The sequence below is a fragment of the Fragaria vesca genome, linkage group LG3, assembly GCF_000184155.1.
Source record: "Fragaria vesca subsp. vesca linkage group LG3, FraVesHawaii_1.0, whole genome shotgun sequence".
Taxonomy (NCBI): Eukaryota; Viridiplantae; Streptophyta; class Magnoliopsida; order Rosales; family Rosaceae; genus Fragaria; species Fragaria vesca.
In genome coordinates this window covers 12,752,892-12,771,106 of record NC_020493.1, presented here as the reverse complement: position 1 = coordinate 12,771,106, position 18,215 = coordinate 12,752,892, and the positions used below count along the sequence as shown (strand labels likewise).

The 18,215-nt window shown below is 38.5% G+C and overlaps 2 protein-coding genes across 2 annotated transcripts; both read right to left on the bottom strand.

The window, feature by feature from the left end:
• Positions 1–1,034: 1,034 nt before the first annotated feature.
• On the bottom strand, positions 1,035–8,501 carry LOC101310676 (ABC transporter G family member 31-like). The gene is made up of 18 exons (XM_004294179.1): positions 8,197–8,501; positions 7,485–7,605; positions 7,311–7,399; positions 6,879–6,963; positions 5,702–6,385; positions 5,174–5,455; positions 4,589–5,066; positions 4,390–4,493; positions 4,128–4,284; positions 3,910–4,001; positions 3,710–3,826; positions 3,230–3,562; positions 2,836–3,126; positions 2,659–2,742; positions 2,412–2,545; positions 1,658–2,289; positions 1,453–1,619; positions 1,035–1,301 (listed from the first exon to the last, which is right to left on the bottom strand). The coding sequence occupies exons 1-18, from the start codon at positions 8,499–8,501 to the stop codon at positions 1,035–1,037; spliced, it is 4,422 nt and encodes a 1,473-aa protein (XP_004294227.1).
• A 2,090-nt stretch (positions 8,502–10,591) lies between these two features.
• LOC101313874 (protein DAMAGED DNA-BINDING 2-like) lies at positions 10,592–15,695 on the bottom strand. The gene is made up of 11 exons (XM_004294190.1): positions 15,495–15,695; positions 15,295–15,385; positions 15,050–15,177; positions 14,421–14,543; positions 14,214–14,302; positions 13,958–14,078; positions 13,046–13,137; positions 12,356–12,485; positions 11,615–11,863; positions 11,343–11,539; positions 10,592–11,205 (listed from the first exon to the last, which is right to left on the bottom strand). Exons 1-11 carry the CDS (start codon positions 15,693–15,695, stop codon positions 10,980–10,982), a joined length of 1,647 nt encoding a protein of 548 aa, XP_004294238.1. The 3' UTR covers positions 10,592–10,979.
• Positions 15,696–18,215: the final 2,520 nt, after the last annotated feature.

Here is an 18,215-nt window from a genome sequence, read left to right as displayed (position 1 = left end):
ACTTTCATCTTCACAATGTTCAGCACTGGTTGGCCACATGCTCAGTAGACTCATATAATTTGTTTTCTGTTGAAAACTTCCGACTTTACCTTCACTTGTAAATTTGGATTCGATTATATGCGAATGTTTGGCTACAGAATGCAAGCTAGATGCAACTTCATGTTCATCCATTAACAATCTCCACAGACCACAACAATCATGAGCACTGATCTTTGCTACATCAATAAACCTGAACTTACCTGTAAAACCAATTATGAAAGCATGCCACAAACTCTCAAGCTCTACTATTTCATTACCTCTAGCTTCTACATGGTCCTGCAATGTAAACTTGGTAAAATTATGTTAACTGGAAAAATGAGGAAAATAAATCATGTGCAGAACCTCAAAAGTCTTATCTGTGTGCTGACTTCCTTCAGAAGGAAAAGAGCAGAAGAAAACCATAGCGACCCCTAATCTGTTGTATGTCACATGTGCCTTCTGCAGAAACTTCACTACAGTTTAAGTGATGAGACAGAGAGAGAGAGAGACAGAAATGTATGCAAGATGAAATATCTCATTTACTTCTTCACTTTCTTTGCATCAGTAAACTCTAATGAAACTAACTCAAATCAGATGCAAGGTATGTTAACTGGTGTGTATCTATTACCAGGGACAGGATACACAATTGACTGTTATCTTTACCATGCTTCACTAGTTACATTGATAACATAACTAAAGTTCATCAGTTCATTGTATAAACTATCCAATAGAATTTGCAACTATCCTCAAGAATTACTGTGAAGAACTAAAGCGTAAGATTGTGTGCTAAAGTTGCTAGTTGCTGCCTATTATACTAGAGCACAAGACTGCTTGTTTCTATGGCTGAACAGATCGAAGAGTCTCTGCCACTTGAGCTTTAAGTTGTTCCAGCAGTTCATTCATGCTAGTTCATTTGCCTCTTTCTGCTGGCTTGAACAACTTGTAGAAGAATGATTGTTGCATATAATGCGGGGAAGTCATGAAGCTAGACTGATACAAATTGAACCTTCACCAGTCTATCGTTTCTGGAAGTTGAGATATCTGATCGAGAAGGCAAAGATGCTGAAGAAAAGGACATTGAAGCCGAGAAGCACAGCTACTGAAACTCCAATCATCCCAGGGCCAAAGCCAAGTGTGACTTCCAAGTATTCTTTCACAGTGCCCTTAAACGCAGGTCCAACAAGAATGGTCTCTACATCACCAAGCTGGGAAGTGATAATACCTCTAAGTGTCCATGCAACTGGACAGATGTAGTAAAACCAAACCCAATATTTCGGCATACTCTGAAATGATATTTACACAACAGCAAGAGTTAGTTGATCAATGTAAGCGTTCGAAAAACTGACTCCCAAATTCTTAAACTGTGAAAAAAGGTGCCAAGATCAATGTAGGTAACATAATATGATAGGACATATTTTTATGGAAAAGCTTAACTGGTTTGGGGATGAGGAAACCAGAGTGAAGATTCCACAGTGAGTAAAATGCAGAAGAGATGACAGCTGCTAGGTGTTGAGAAGGAGTGAGTCCAACAGCCGCCATGCCATAAAGGGTGAAGTAGGTGAATGTGAGGAACATGAACAGAATATAGAGCAAGAATTTTTCTGCAACAAAGAGAGAAATATTAGTGAGGATATGATACTATGGTTAACGATGAGTTCAATTCCAATGGAAGAACTAAAAAACTTACTGATTGTTCTTTCAAAATTAACCATGAAGTATGTGATCACCCCATAAACTATTGTCTGTACAGCAATGTATGGGATCTCTATAAGGCCCTGCATGACAGTAGAAGGCAAAGGAGAGTTATGGACTCTTGATTTCCAGAAATGCAATTTGCTAAATAATCTTAATGTTCGTGTAGAGGGATTTACCTGGGCTGCTGCATAGGCGAATGGAGAATACATTCCAGCTGCTTTTTCTCGATAAAATACTGTCCTCTCAATCGAAACAATTGGCTGAACTGAAGAAGCGTTATTGACCCCAAGAAACAAGCAAGCAGAATAAAGAGCTCCCATAACCATCATCAATGATTGAATCGAGTCCCTTTTCCTACCCACATCCCAAAATGCTGAACCGAATATCAATGCAGCAATCGTAGTAAAGATTAACCTCATGGCATTATATTGTGGACTTCTCCAATACACAAGGTTTTGTTTCCATAAGCAGGTCTTAAACTGAAACAATGTGTTTTGTGAATACGTGGAAGCAAACTTTAATGGTTCCGAGTCAGGTGGAGGAATACTATACTGCTCTATGGACTCTTCCACCTCCCTGAAGCAAGAATGTAAAGATTTTTAGATAAGAAGTAGCACAACCAGATATTTGTAAGAACAAGTAGACAGAAGCAGCGGAGGTCTTGATCACTGTAGCGTCACGACATCAAACCAAGGTACCTGTACTGCGCTGATTCTCTGTATATGCTAGCAAAGTCTTCACCAATTCTTTGTTCACAAGCCGGTGTGGTTACCTCCAGCATCCAGGTGGCTGGATTGTACCCGCTTGGAATTGGAGTAATTCCATTAATCGCCTGCAGAAGAAAACGGTAATGAGGACAAACTCTCAGAGAAACACTACGTATTATTCCCATTTGATATATTAGTGAACCTATTAGATTGATATGGTAACAGAAGAATTTTTTACCTGAAAGTAGTTTATCATTGTCTGGGAGTGCAGGCCTAGCTTTCCTCCATATATAACTTGCCCCCCTCGTTTCATAAGAAGAAGCTGCGGATCAAATCAAAATTTAGATGAAGATCATAATTATAAGTGGACAGAACATCATATTCAAAACTAGTGTAAGATAATAACCTAACATACCTCATCAAATGCTTCAAATATGTCAATACTTGGTTGATGGATAGTGCAGACCACCGTTCTTCCTGTATCAACCGTATTACGAACAGTCCTCATCACAATGGCTGCTGCCCTTGCATCAAGTCCAGAAGTGGGTTCATCCATAAAGATAATTGAAGGGTTGGCAACAAGCTCAACAGCAATTGTTAAGCGTTTTCTTTGCTCTGTTGATAAGCCTGAACTGCCTGGCAATCCAACCAAAGCATGCCTTAGAGTTTCAAGCTCTACTAATTTCATTACTTCTTCGACAAACTCCTACAATGTTAACATGATAAGGTTATGTGAAAATATTGGAACAATGAACAATGAGGGATGACAAAACGAATATAAATATCATAAGCGGTAGGAACCAACTCACAAGTCTTTTCTCTGCGCTGACTTCCTTGGGAAGGCGAAGAGCAGAAGAAAACCTTACAGACTCCTCAACAGTCAGTTGAGGAGAATGTATGTCAGTTTGCTCAACATATCCTGATATTCTAGCAAAAGTTCTTTGCTCTTTCGGGTAACCAGATATCTTGATGTCTCCTTCTATGTATCCACCAGTTTTCCTACCAGCAAGGACGTCCATCAAAGTGGTCTTTCCAGCTCCACTAGAGCCAACTAAAGCTGTAAGAACACCTGGTGAGAATACTCCACTCACGTTCGACAAGAGTTGCAGCCTCGGTTCTGGTATACCTTGTGACTTCATTTCCTGCAAACATTAAAGATGTCAATTTTCATTACCTTTAATATATACTTAAACAGAAACTTTGTTTTTTGGACAACTTAAACAGAAACTTGAAGGGCTACAAACTAGGTCACATTAACTAAAAGAAAATTAAGCTGAAAGGATGTACACCTTTGGCATGTCAACATAGTAGTTAACATTGTGGAAGGTCATTGTTAAAGGCTGAAATGGTAAGATCATTCCCTTTCTTGGGATGATATTTCCATTCGATTTTGGGCTAGACATAGTCTTATTTTCGCCCCCTGCATAATCACGGTATTGTTAATATTACAAGTCAACTGAAGCTCCTAAATATATAATTATATGAATACATGAGTTAGATGGTGGAGTTGAGACTGACCATCTGCAGCAGGACTCCCTTCTGAGTCATCAAGTGGAAGCACTGTCTGGTTTTTCCTTGGTGCTGTGAAGAACATGTGATGAACAACATTCTTACAGATGATATACAAACAAGACATGATATACAAATTTTCTAAGCTGAATGCAGTAACTGGAGATACATGCATACAATTATTTTCTTCAAACTTACGATTTAGGTACATTAAGGCCAGAGTCACTATGCAATTGAAAACCAATGCATAAGCAATAAGAGCACCAACTCCAGTCCAATACCAGTAATCACCATTTGGTAAGTCGTATTGTTGGAGAACACTTTGCCCAATTGTTCTGTTAGTAAAAGGAGATATCTGCAAAGTTCCGAAAGTTTAGATAATGAATTCCACATCCGATGAAAAATATAAGGAACTAACTAACATTTTGATCCTATGATTCAAAAATTGGGATAAGCATACCTTGAGCCACCTTGCAGCAGTAAATTCATTGACAGAAACTGCGCGTTGTGCATATGATAGTGGTGATATCCAAAAGGCCCATTCCCACCATGGCTTAATGCTATCTGAAAAAGAAAACGCAGGCAGGTAAGTTATTACACATATAAGAAGGCAGATTACTAATAATAACCACTCATAACTAATCAAAAGATTTTAGTACCTTTGGGAATGATGAATCCACCAAAACAAAATATAACAATTAGTGCAGCTGATCCAAATGTATTGGCAGTGACCATGTCTCGTGCAAGAGATGCCATTGTCCGGAAGAGACCCAAAGCCATTTGGTGCACAGTAAATAGCAACAACATGAATCGGAAAAATCTACCAGCACCAGGGGCAAAACCAACAATGTAGTATACAACACAAGACCATACGATAGCTTCAACCATAGAGTAAGGTATGCGCAGAAGCCAACTAGCACCAGACCATGCCCACGCAGGATGAAAGTAATTGTCCCTTTGCTTGTAAAAGACTGGGAGCCGAGATATCATAAGGGGTAGCTCGGTAAACCCATTAAACATCATGTGCACCAACCCAAAGAACAAGCAAGAAAGATAAAGGTTGGCATTCATTTCATCTGTGGGGTGTATTGTCCATCTAGAAAACATTGTGCATGTCATAGCTCCAACAAATGCAACCTTCAAAACAAGTGAATATGACATACAGATTAAGATATGTAAAAAGGATTATACATTTGAAAATGAAAATAGCACTCGAGTGACGACCAAGTAAATTAAGCATATACCTGGCAGGTCCTAAATGTGTAAAGAAACCTATGCCTGCTGATCAACAGTAGTTCTCGCGAAAAGCATGCTCTACAAAGCTCCCATTTTGAGGTTGCATATTTAGTTTTTGGCAAAGCCGAAAGAAGACTTTTAGATCTATCATATGGAGCAGAGAGATCGTCATCCACAGCCTTTCCAAATCTGGACTTCTTAAAGGCTTCTGCAATTTCTGAGACAGAAAGGTATGCGTATGGTTTTGAACGATCAGCCCAGTACTGAGCTTGATCCTTCTTAGACGTTACCTGGCAATAAAGTTAAAAGGGTTGGCTAACTGTACTTTGCGGGAAACGTACTTGAACAAAGTTATTATAAATCAATAATATGCTGGGTTTACTAGTTCTGTTCCTCCAATGTGTTCACATACTTCCCTATATCATATGTTTTAGTATTTTCATAGTAAGAAATAAATGAGGTTTAGGCTTCAGAGTATAGCACCAGTGAATGAGAAAAATTTCCAAGTATTGAAGTGCTGGCTGTTATTGATGTACCTCTTGAAGAAAATCTGCAACACCCTTTCGCGGTGGTAGTTTGAAGCCTAATGACTCGAAGAACTCCAACACTTCAGCTCGAGGGCCTTGATAAACCATGTGTCCTTCGGCTAGTAGCACTAAATCGTCAAACAATTCAAATGTCTCAGGTGCAGGCTGAAGCAGAGCTATTAGTACTGTAGCTTCCATGTGATGAACAAAATTCCCTATACATTTAACAATTTGATATGTAGTAGAACTATCCAGTCCAGTAGATATTTCATCCATAAACATGGCTTTTCTTGGTCCAACTGCCATTTCACCTGTAGTAACCCTTTTCCTCTGTCCCCCGGAAACCCCTCTTAACATGTCATTTCCAACAATTGTCTCTGAACAAAGATCAAGACCGAGCACTTTGAGAACATAATCTGTTGTGATACTGTGCTTACCACCAACAGATGATGCCTTCATGAATGCATCAATTTCTGGATCTGGCCTTATGTTTTTTTCCTTCTCTAATTTGACCAGCTCTTTCATATACGCTGCAAAACCTTCGCTGGCGCCTTGACATCTAGCTGCAAAGTCTAAGGTTTCTCTCACGGTGAGTTCTGCAATGTGATTATCTGTTTGGCTTATGTAAGCAGCAGTTCTTTGAATGCAGAACTCATCAGGCCTATGGCCATTGTAGGTAATGCTACCACTTTTCTGAAGACAAAGTACAAAAATGTTAATGTGATTGTTAGACCCAGTGGTAAGTATAAAGTATTACTTGTGAACTGAAATTTAACTACACTAAATAAGCCTCCAACTTAGAACCTCTAATTCATATGTGTGAAATACCAAAGAGAGATATATTGAATTTAGTCCATCATAATTTTCGATACTTTCAAATGCAAATTCAATCTTTACGAGTGCAAATAACATTGAATTATCTTGTCGGCCGTTACTCTCCTGCTTTGTTTTTCTTAGTTCATGGTTCTCATATTGAGATGGATTTTTGTTTTTTTTGGAATGATAGATGGATTTTTGTTTACCTAATTACAAAATCTTCAATGCTGAAATCATTGACGACAAATTGTGATGGGTGCCTAGTTAAGCAGAAAATGACTCAATAGCTGTGAATCAGGAGTAGATCGACAGTTCGACACACACACGCACGCGCACACACAAGTATGAACAATATTCACCAACTACTGACCTTTAAGTCGCCGTCCAGTTTTCCTGCAAGAGTCATGAGCAAAGTGGATTTGCCAGAACTTGGGGGTCCTAAAAGCAAAGTCATCCTACGAAAGGAAAAGAAGAAACATTATTATCAAGCTGCACCTCTATGCTGATATTATGGTTACATTACACGTGAAAGCGATGAACTTCTTCAACATAGCACCCACGCATCTAGTATCTATTTATACTTGAGCAGTTGATGAAGAGTAAACGTAATATGCACAAAATACTATCCGTATCTGGTAACTATGGCTATCAATGCATGATCACAATAAATACTCTGCCTTTTCTAATTTCCAACGTCTCAGTTTCCTTTTATATGCAGCAGGTCAAGTCATCTCAATCCCAAAATTAATACAAGCACTTCCGGTTAACGAGTTAAGCTGCAGAACACGTATAAATCATTTACCTTCCAGGTTTGATAACGCCGCTGATGTTGTTCAAGATTGTTAAAGACCGTCTCTTGGGTTTAAAAATCCTCAAACTAGTTAAAATACTCTGCATGGCATCAAAGAAGTCGCAGCTGGTAAAGATTGGTTCAGGAAATTAAACTCATTGCTGTCTATATATATATATTATGTACCTCTATACCATCACGAGTATAGTTAATGAGAGTAGGCAAAGCTCTTGATCCTGTTTGAACGTCTGCTACTACATTCAGATTCTCGTACCGCACTTCCACTTTTCGAACCTCCAATTCCACTCTTCAAGCCAAAAATACACACAGAATAAGTAAGTCATGGAAGGGGAAACAGTAAAAGATTGATCAGAGATTCAGAATAAAATTTACTGTACGTATATCTACGATCTGAAAACTTATGATGCCAAACTACACGTACTACTCCAATCTGGAAATTTACTGGATAACCAAAAACTTTATGGTCTTAAATTACACTACGACGTCATCACTTATTGGAATCCAAAATTGCTGTATGTTAATAATTTCAGTTTATGATCCTAAATTGCTCAACTAAAACTGTTTAATACTACTCACTGAATCTGCTTTCTAAGTCATTATTCCCGTTAAAAATACCCCCAAGTTCTGCAGGTGATTCTAGACCGTCGATTCCATAGTAGATTGACGAACCCATGCATGCAGCTTCATATTTACCAAAATTGAAAGAAACGTTTCCATATATAAATCAATCAAGGAACAAAAAAAAGGAAATCATTGCTGTTTAATATTGCTAGGGTTTTTAGTAGTTACAATCAAAACGATAATCAAGCTTAATTAATCCAACAAACAAAGAAAGAGGGAGTCGGTGACGCAAGAAGTGACGTAGGGGGCGGTGTACCTGTCGAGGCGTTCTTTAATGGCGGAGAGGAGGCGGTGGTTGTCCTGGTCGTTAGTGGCGAGGGCTTTCTTGACGACGAGTTCACGGCGTTGGCGATCGAGTTTCCGGACGTCGATGGTCTCCGACTTCTCCGACTTGAGAATGGCGATGCTGGATTGCTTCTGCGACGGCAGCCGTCGGATCGCCGCCCACATCAGCTCCTCCTCGTCCTCCGCCACCGACTCGGCGTTCGACGGCCGCGCGAACGTCTCGCTCGTCCCCTCGACTCCCAATTCGAAGTACTCGCTCCCGTTCGACGCCGCCATTGTCGCCGGAACTCAAATCCAAAATCAAAATCTGAATCGGAATCCGGAAACTAAGCCTCACTCTGATCACTCTCTCTCTCTCTCTCTTTTCTCTGAGAGCGAGTAACACAGAGATGGAATTTGAGAGCAAACACACGAGGAGGCTGTGATTTTTATTAGACGTGGAAAATCGTGAGCTGGAAGAAAAATCAAAATTAGGTAAACTAAAGAGAGAGAGAGAGAGAGAGAGAGAGGGAGTTTGGGTGGGACTGAAAATGCTAACAGAATTTGAGAGAATTCCGGGGTTTCATGCACCGATATCATAGGTGTGTACTCTTCTAGACTGCAGTGGGGGGCTTAATTGTCATTTCGTGTATTTTTTCTCTTTTCTTTTGTGAGCCAAACCCCCGCGAATTTTGAACAAGGTTTTATTTACTATTTGGACACACTTTAGGCTTATAATTTACTAAAGAAGACTATGCAAAGTAAATAAGCAATAATCTCACATCGTGGTCTAAATCTTGTTTTTTGGTCCTCATTTCTATATTTTCAGTGTCCAACGTTCAAAATCTGGTATGCGTTTAGACTTGAAAATTCTACAAAAAGTTAATACATTACCGATATGCATATAATCATCATGAATTTGTAAAATGATTTTTTAAAGTACTAATATCAATTTTTAAAGTGATAAATATTCTTAGTTACCACATATGTAGTGTTATATATTAAAATGTAAAACATATATGTGTTAGTGTATTAGATACGAGCTTATGAATTCTGACAACCAGTATTTGCAACCTATATATTATCACTTTTTGATGCACAATTAATATTGTGAGTGCTTAGTAAGATTCTAAAAGAGTTTGTTGGAAATGTAATTAGAACACTAAGACCCAGTTTGGTATTGAGTTTTAGGAATTAAAATCACTTATAATCATCATTTTAAATATATTTTTTGTTTGGTAAAATCTTAAAACCTGCTTATTTAAAACCTTTTAGTTTAAATAACCACGATTTTAAAAAGCATGTTGAGGCTAGGGTTGCTTATTTAAAACTGAGTTTTTTAAAAATTGAGTTTTTAAACCACAATACCAAACTAAGCCTAAATTAAAAATTGTGACTTGGACCCCAAGTTACCTATTCCCCGAAGATTTTTTTTTTTTTTTTTTTTTTTTTTTTGAGATGAGTTGCTGAAAGCTTCGAGTGTTTCTAGTAACTCAAAGGTATGTTGTCTTATCAAAACAAACAAACAAACAAACAAATCGAAGGGGAGGATTTTGTTTGACAGCTCAGTTTACACCAAAATATTTGTTAGACAGCTCATTAGAGCTAGGTTAAGGACTAGAGATCTTAATTATCTACTCTAATTAGGATATTAATTGATCCTTCCTGCCCTTCTTGTGGTAATGATACAGAAACTTTAGACCATTCTGTTTCTTAATTGTCAGTTTACGAAACAAATTTGGCAGCATACTCAATTCAGCACCACCTCTCTTACACTGGCATGGCCATGATTTGCTATTACATTATGTATGCTAACTGCAATCTGTTTTTCTAACGCGCGCGGATTCTGGATTCAGGTGAAGCACCTTCCAATAGAAACATCCTGCTAAATCATATTTCATGTCATCCTCCCCCTCAAGTTTTGTAGATTTCAATATTAGTAGTTCACTACATCAGAATAACCAAGGAGCTACTGGCTTTGTTGTACTAGATGATCATGGCCATCATCTTTCTGAAGCTTTAGCTCTTCCGGTGTGTCTCCATGATGCGCTGATTCATAGTTTTACTAAGACAAACGTGGAAGACGACTCAAAAATCTTAATGGATTGCATCAACAATGCAATTTCACTTTCTGGGAGAATTAAGATGCTAATCCATGACAATAACTCATCGCCAAAACCCCGGAATCTGTCTGGTTGCCAGAGTTGCCTATAGCTTCTGTTAGCTTAACGGTATACAACTTTGGACTTGCTTCTTATAACCATAATTAACCGTTAAACCAAATATGAAATGACATGTGGTTTTACTGCATTGAGTAAGCATTGGTTTCCAAGCATGTACTGATGTCTGATGACTCATTCTAGTGAGGATTTGAGAGAAGCAAATCTCAAAATTATAAGATCACATTCTACACATTAATATCCACAGTACAATACAAATTCACACGGCACTATAATACAACGCAGAATTGCTACGATTACAGTCTAGGCAATTTCCAACCAATGATATATGCGCACTAGACTATATCTGAATTCATTTGCAATTGGAAATTGCCTGCGCACGCAAAATCTGCAGCACAGCTCATGATAGATCCAAAAGAACCTAAAAACCACCGCGGAAGGTGCTTACAAAAGGAATGAGATGTTAACCTAAAGCGTTGGTCATGCTATGTCAAAAAACTCTGGCCCAATGTGATAAAAGAGGAGCAGAGACTCGATTTTCTGTACAGGTTTGGCAGATGAAGAACCACAAAAGATGTCAGAGTTTTCTCTTAGATCAGCGTCTGACCTTAACAGATAGATTTGTTTTGGACTGAGATTTCTTTTGGGACTTGAACTGCTTGCCCTTAGGGATGGACTTGTCATCATCAGAATCATCACTTTCACCCCCAAACTTCCGTTTTCTACTCTTTTTCTCATCTCTGTCACAAACAACAATCTTCCCTATATCCATCTGTTCCACAGGCTCAGACTTTTCCTTAGGCCTCCAAATGAAAAGTGACCTGAGCATATAACATGGTTAAGAAGACATCATCATCCTGACACAAAGTATTCCAGGTATGGCAAAGAATTTTGATATAAAAACAATTTGCTATGTTAAAATTAGATGCCGAGCATGTAAGTGCTTTAAGTCCCAAACCTTGAGCTACCGGATGCCAAAACATCATCACGTGGATGCAGCTTGTTCACCGGACTGATTGTAGTGATGTTTGGATCCATGATCTCAGCAACTAGTTGCCCTGTACTGATGTCTATGAAATCAATGGGATGCAGAGCAGCTCCATTATAGTTTTCACTTATATAACGACCAATAACTGCAAGTGACTCTAACGAGTCCTGAACCAAAAGGCATATTAGATTTTCAAAATGAGACAAAGGAAACAGAACGCGTGAGAGAAAAGTTCATATCACCTTTGGATCCCATTCAGCTCGGAAAGGAGTCAGATAGCGATTAAAATCATGACTGTGTACAATCTCTCGGCTTGGGGAATCCATATTGCCAAATATGGAATCCCAAATACAAAGGCGGTTGTCCTGTGAAGTGGTGAGAATTTTACTGCCAGATACTGGAGAGAAGTATGCAGAGTTAACAACACGGCTGTGTGCAAGGTCATAAATGGAGGAACCATCTTCAATTCGACGAATGTCCCATATGCGAGCCTAAGTAGTAGAAACCGTTGCAGGTTACCAATAGTGTATCTATAGTCAGGTTACCAAAAGTGTATCTACAGGCACATATTTACAATCACAGAGTTGCTACACCTTAGAGAATTTCGAAGATCAGAAAGGGAAACTGAAAAGTATATCCTATAAGAAAACACAGATATGACCAACATACAGAAGTTATTCTATAGACTAGAAAAGACCAAATACAAACATGATACATAATTCAATATCATATAGTTACAGAGTCGTATAAAATTTGAGCAAGATCATAGATGTAAATTGAAATATTTAGGGTTTGATTCTCCTTAGCTACTTACATTTTCCCAGCTAGGATGGGATCCAAACCCCTTTCAATAAAAAAAAACAAAACAAAACAAAAAAACAAAAATGTTTACCCATTGAAGAAAACAGACATGACCCACATACAGAAGTTAGACTATAGAGTAGACAAGGCCAGAGAACACTCAAAAAGCAATCCGAACTTACAAAATGATCGTTTCCACAACTCAAGAGAAGATCTGGTTGAACAGGATTGCAGTGGAGTCCAACAACTTTGCTACCTTTCTTATGGATCAAAATTGGTTTCCCAGTTCTGTTATTTGACCGAGTATCAACCCTATGCCATAAAACAAATAATATTAATAAGAAAGGATAGCAGAACTGAGTGCGTTTGCATGGAAGGTACTTTTTTCTTTAAAGGAACATGCTGATCAGACCAAAAGGTTGACAAGCCTGCAGCAGTGCAGCATAAACACATTAAAAGCTTCTCTGTGAAAAGACCTGTACTTTTTTTTTTTCTTTTTTTCAAAATTGCATAGTATGCATTGCATACCCATACTCTCTAATTTGAGAAAAGTAAAACACTCCGTTTCATAAGCCCCTTAGCATATCATTTATGTTCTTGCTGCTCAAAGAGACATGGAATTTTAAGAACCAAACACTCTTAAAATAACCAACCCCCAGATATAAAAAGATAAAAGAAGAACCAGAACTAAAATAATGTCTGTACTTCAACTAAAGCTGATAGGCAGGCAAAATATGACAACTTCTAACAGGGAAATAAGATGGCAAACACGAAGAAAAGTGCCACTATACCACCTGCCTACAAAATTCACTCGTTACATGATCTTTCTTGCCTCTTTACTTCCTGACTATGTCTCTGATAAAAACACTTACATGTAGAGGTAACCAAAGTTATCAGCAACAAGTACAGCACCTTTCTCTGCATTTATATCCATGCCATACAGCATTCTCCAGGTGCTTGGACCCTAGAAACATGACACATAAGCTTATTATTTAATTTCTCAAGAAACATTTTTTATAAATAGAATCCTAAAACACATGTACAGAAAGCAAGTGGACATGGACAGGATAAAAAACTTGGGAAGACAAACACATCAGAAACAAGAACGCTCAACAGTGACCAAATCAGCCTAATCAATGCATAACCCCTAATTTTCAGCTGCTTTAAAATTTAAAACAAAAAGGAAGAAGTGCGATCTCTAGATTCCCCCAGAAATATAGGCTCATCCAAATGCCCACAATCTACTTCTCTCCAAAAGCTCTTGCTTCAAATGCATCAACATAAATAGCTTACATTTGCTGACATTGAACTAAACACTCAATGAAAAATAGACTCTTCACTCTCTATCCAGCCAGCATAATCTATATGCATGTACTTCATCACGAAATAAGATGTAACAATGACCAAGATTGACACTGATGCAAAAGAATATTTCAAATCAAGCAATCAGACTCAACAACATGAATATTTTGGAAGGAAAGAAAAATTACTTATATATGCTGACATGAAAGTGATAAAACTAACCAAGAGGCTAGACAGTCAACCACAAAAGAAAACACAGTGCTGCAAGTACCGGCAGCATTCCTCAGTCTAGATTGATTTTTTATTTTAAAAGACAGTCTAGATTGATTGATTGATCCTTTAGAAAGAAAAAAAAGAAAGAAAAACATTATATAGATCCGTTACACAGGGCCAAACATATTTGGTGATATTGGAGGGAATGACAAAACTCCTATTTGATACCCGTTCATTAACAGGAACAGAAGGAGTAGGAGTGTGAGTACCTGCCAACCATCAGGGTTAAGGTTCATCAGAGACAATGCAATTCCAGTTTCGACATCAGTGCAACTAACAGTACCATCTGAGGACGCAGCATATACTGTACCATCACTTGCAGGGCTAAACCTACAAGAATTAATATGCAAGGGAAACAATAAAGTAAAAACAGATCAGACATGCATAGAAAATGGTTCTGCAAGTATGTATGCACATATAACTGTACGTAACCAGAGCTATGAAAACAAATAAAAGAATACTTACTTCATATTGTTGAGTATACATGAGTGCACATTTCCATAAACAACCTTTTCATATACTTTGCGGAAGTCCCAGACTCCAAGCTGTCCTTTCTTTTCAAATGAACCAAACACACAAGGGAAGAGACGGATACCATGATTAGCCATCATCAAACACTCACCCCTGAAACACATATTCCTGAATAATGACATAAACTATGCAACGAATTACCTTATCTCCTGACAAAAGGATATTATTGTTTGTTGGATGGAATTCCAAGCAAGTTACTCGTCTACTGTGATATCTGATAACCGCACAACTTACTTGATCAGGGATCACATATGCTGGCTTGATCTAGAAAAAATATAGAAACTAAAACAAGTTCATAACACTGGCAAACAAAGATTGCTCAAAACAAGATAATATAGTAAAATATTGCAAAAGAAAACACACAAATCAATTGTCAAACCCTACAAAGATCCTGAAATACATAAACATGCAATAAGTAAAACAAAATGAAGATTACACATCTCATAACTTTAAACAAACTAACATCTACGACATGTTTCAATTTAGTACCGTAGACACCAGGATGACTATTACCACGAAAATGAATACAAACCAAAAATTTAAGTGATCAACATCATAGTAACCATTTAGCAAGCAAAAACCAATCAGAAGGCACCATGTCATGCGTTCCGCCAAGATACTAACATCCAATGTCATTCCAATAACACTTGAGACAATGTGGCATAAATAAAGATCAAAATATAGAATTTTCTGTAAGCATCCAAAATGTGTGCTGCAATTTTTCAATAACGAAATATCAGATATCACAGATTCACCAATTAAAGGCTCACCGGAGGAATCCGAGGTCTAATCTGTCGTTCGAAAGCATATTCCAATGCATTTCTGGTATTTTTATGTGTTGCTGGGACGACACCAAACTCGGTAGCTACTCGATGTGGGCATGTCACTGTAGTGTGGCCTTTAAACCAGATAGAAATTACACAAAACATAAAAAACCATACATAAAACCAAAATTCACAAACTCAATAACAGTACATGATAATCAGCACAGTAAAAAAAAAGACCAAAGACTTACCAGGCATTTTGCAAAGAAAGCAAGGTTTCATTGGGCAATCAATGTAAGTAGCCCCTTTAAACCCAGCTTCATGTCCAGGCTTCTTACAAACCTAAATGATCCCACCAGTAAAAATCAAAACTTGATTAGTTAAATTCAAGAAACCCAAAAAAAAACAAACAGTAAAAATTGAGAATGGTAAAATGGGTTAAAGATTCTACCTTGCAGACTTTCTTGAGAGAAATAGTAATGGGGGCTTTCCCTTTGTTCTTGGGCTCCTCAACTTTCTCTTCACTCTCGCTCTCCGCCAACACCGCCGGTTCGTCGTCTTCTTCTTCTTCTTCCGACGAGCTTTGCTCGGAGTCGGTGTCGCGCTCGATCACCACCTTCGGGAACGCCATTCTTCTGGTTTCCGTGGGCATTTTGGGAAATGGGAAGAACACTGAGAAGGCTAAACCCTTTGAAGAAGGAAATAGTGGGAAGTCTGAAACGGAGAGAGAATGGGTGGACTTTGAGGCGAGTTGAAGAGACGGGGAAACCGACTTTAACTTCGAAAAACGGGGAGAGAGATGGATTTACTTTACTGTCCCTGGAAGGGTAGGGGAGAAATGAAAGGTAACGTTGGAAATTGTATACAAGGGAAGGGGTATATCTGAACATACGAATTAGGGGGTGGCGGGAGAAGACGTGTCACACTGTCCACCGTGTGGACGACCTAACAAAGTATCCAAACGCCCAATTCAAAGCCCGACCCGATTTTGGATGAGAAAAGAAAGAAACAAAGAGCATTGGCCGAATAGGGATCCGGATCCTCTCTTTATAGTCATCTCCTTATTTTGCCTCATTGAACTACCTTAACTTTTTAATTTTATATCTACGACTAGGATTCCAAGTTAGTCACACCTTACATGGTACACAGCATTTAAATGTAAGAAAAATGAGATTGAACGGCCAAAATAGTCTATGAGGCAATATTAACATGAGAAAATAACGGTGAAAAAAATTCTAACGTGAGCCGAGCATAGAAAAACTAAACCAAATTATCGTTGTTGATGCTCTTTGTAAGGATGGCATGGTAAGGCAAATGAAAATGACCGTGTAATTACTATTCTTTTCTAGTTGAATTGTGTGAGGAACTTTGGTCCTGATTACAACTAATACTTCATCAAACTTAATTGATACTTGTACCTATTCTGAGACATATTGTCACAGATGCTTATTAAGCTCATTCTGCTTATTATCATCACATAATGAGTCTCCTAACTCTCATTGAGCAGAATAAACTAACTGTGCTGAGTTACCGCCTACCAATACAACTAGAAGCGAAGTCCGATCGAGTCGGAAACTTCACCTGATTTCGGCAAAGCTGCTGTTTCTGGAGGATTTGATTTCATTCAGGTAAGGTATGTATGGGTGTTATTTCTAGGAAAATGCAAATTTAGTACTAATTCAAACCCCTTATTTCCCATTCCAATGATAATCTTTTGCATTAGCCCATTCCAATATAAGGTAACACTTTTTATGCCCAAATGCATAAATCTTTATGCCCAAATGCACAAATCTTTACTAAAGTTTTAACAAACCATATTATTTTAAGACTATTTTGCCCCCACCTCTTCAACATGAAAAGACTTGGCCGAAACCTCAGACTCCGGTCACCGGCCGCCGGACTTCGGTCACCGACCGTCGGATTCCTGTCACCGGATTTTCCCTTGTAACCAGTTACTGACTAGTTAATGACCTATAATAACCAGTTACTAACCCCCAGTAACCAGTTATTGATTAATTACTGACACCTAGTAACCAGTTACTGACCCCCAGTAACCAGTTACTGACCCCCAATAACTTTTAGTTTTCAGTTACTGACACCCAGTAATCACTTAGTTTTCAGTTACTGACACCCAATAATCACTTAGTTTTCAGTTACTGACACTCAGTAATCAGTTACTGACCCCCAATAATCGGGTTACTACCCCCAATAACTTGGTTACTGATCCCCAATAATCAGTTACTGACCTATAATAATCGGGTTACTGACCCCAATAATCAATAAAAACACAAAAGAAGAAAGAAGATAGAAGAAGAATAAGTAGAAGGTGATTTCCAACAAAAAAAGAAACCTTAAAAAAAAATTACTAACTCCCAGTAACTCTTAATGACCCCAATAATCAGTCAAAACACATACAAATTAACAAAGTATAGATCCAATACAAAGACAAGTCATAACCCAAATATAAACTAAACCATTTGCTCATCTATCACAATCAATAATTATCAGTTTATCACATACAGTACCATAGTCTGCATCATCTCATATTCTCTTTCATGTATGATGCATCATTCGCTTAACCTCCATCTTTCTCCTCCCTCCATGAGTATTTCTCCTTGTACCCAACAAAGGATTATGTGAAGAAAGCATTACAATGCTTAACCATAGATCTAAAACCAGATCTGCTGGGTGCTCATCTCCGGTCAAAGCCTCGCCACCGACGACTCGATCCGATCGCACTTGGGCTTGAAGAGATGAAGAGGTACGTTCATCCACATCAATTTTATGGTGATGAGGTTGACGCGAGAGCACCGACGATGGTTGATGTTTGTTGCTGTTGTGACGTGGCGGCTCCAGGGGAGGAGGGAGGAGGACGACGACGAGGCTATGGTGATCGTCGCTTGCTACTGCGGCGGCTGTGAGGCTTTGGAATCTGAGGATAAGAACGGCGGGCGATGATGGTGAAGAGAGAGAGAGAGAGAGAGAGAGAGAGAGAGAGAGAGAGAGAGAGAGAGAGAGAGAGAGAGAGAGAGAGAGAGAGAGAGAGAGAGAGAGAGAGAGAGAGAGAGAGTAGTAGTAGTAGTAGTAGAGTAGTAGTAGTAGTAGTAGTAGTAGTAGTAGTAGTAGTAGTAGTAGTAGTAGTAGTAGTAGTAGTAGTAGTAGTAGTAGTTAG

Coding starts and splice junctions, on each gene's coding strand:
- LOC101310676 (XM_004294179.1), bottom strand. CDS start 8,501: ATGGCGGCGTCGAACGGGAGCGAGTACTTCGAATTGGGAGTCGAGGGG. Junction 5,456..5,701: donor TTGCAGATTTTCTTCAAGAG/GTACATCAATAA, acceptor CTTTATTGCCAG/GTAACGTCTAAGAAGGATCA. Junction 5,067..5,173: donor ACACATTTAGGACCTGCCAG/GTATATGCTTAA, acceptor CTTGTTTTGAAG/GTTGCATTTGTTGGAGCTAT.
- LOC101313874 (XM_004294190.1), bottom strand. CDS start 15,695: ATGCCCACGGAAACCAGAAGAATGGCGTTCCCGAAGGTGGTGATCGAG. Junction 14,079..14,213: donor TGTATACTCAACAATATGAA/GTAAGTATTCTT, acceptor TAATTCTTGTAG/GTTTAGCCCTGCAAGTGATG. Junction 12,486..13,045: donor AACTTTGGTTACCTCTACAT/GTAAGTGTTTTT, acceptor TTTATGGCATAG/GGTTGATACTCGGTCAAATA.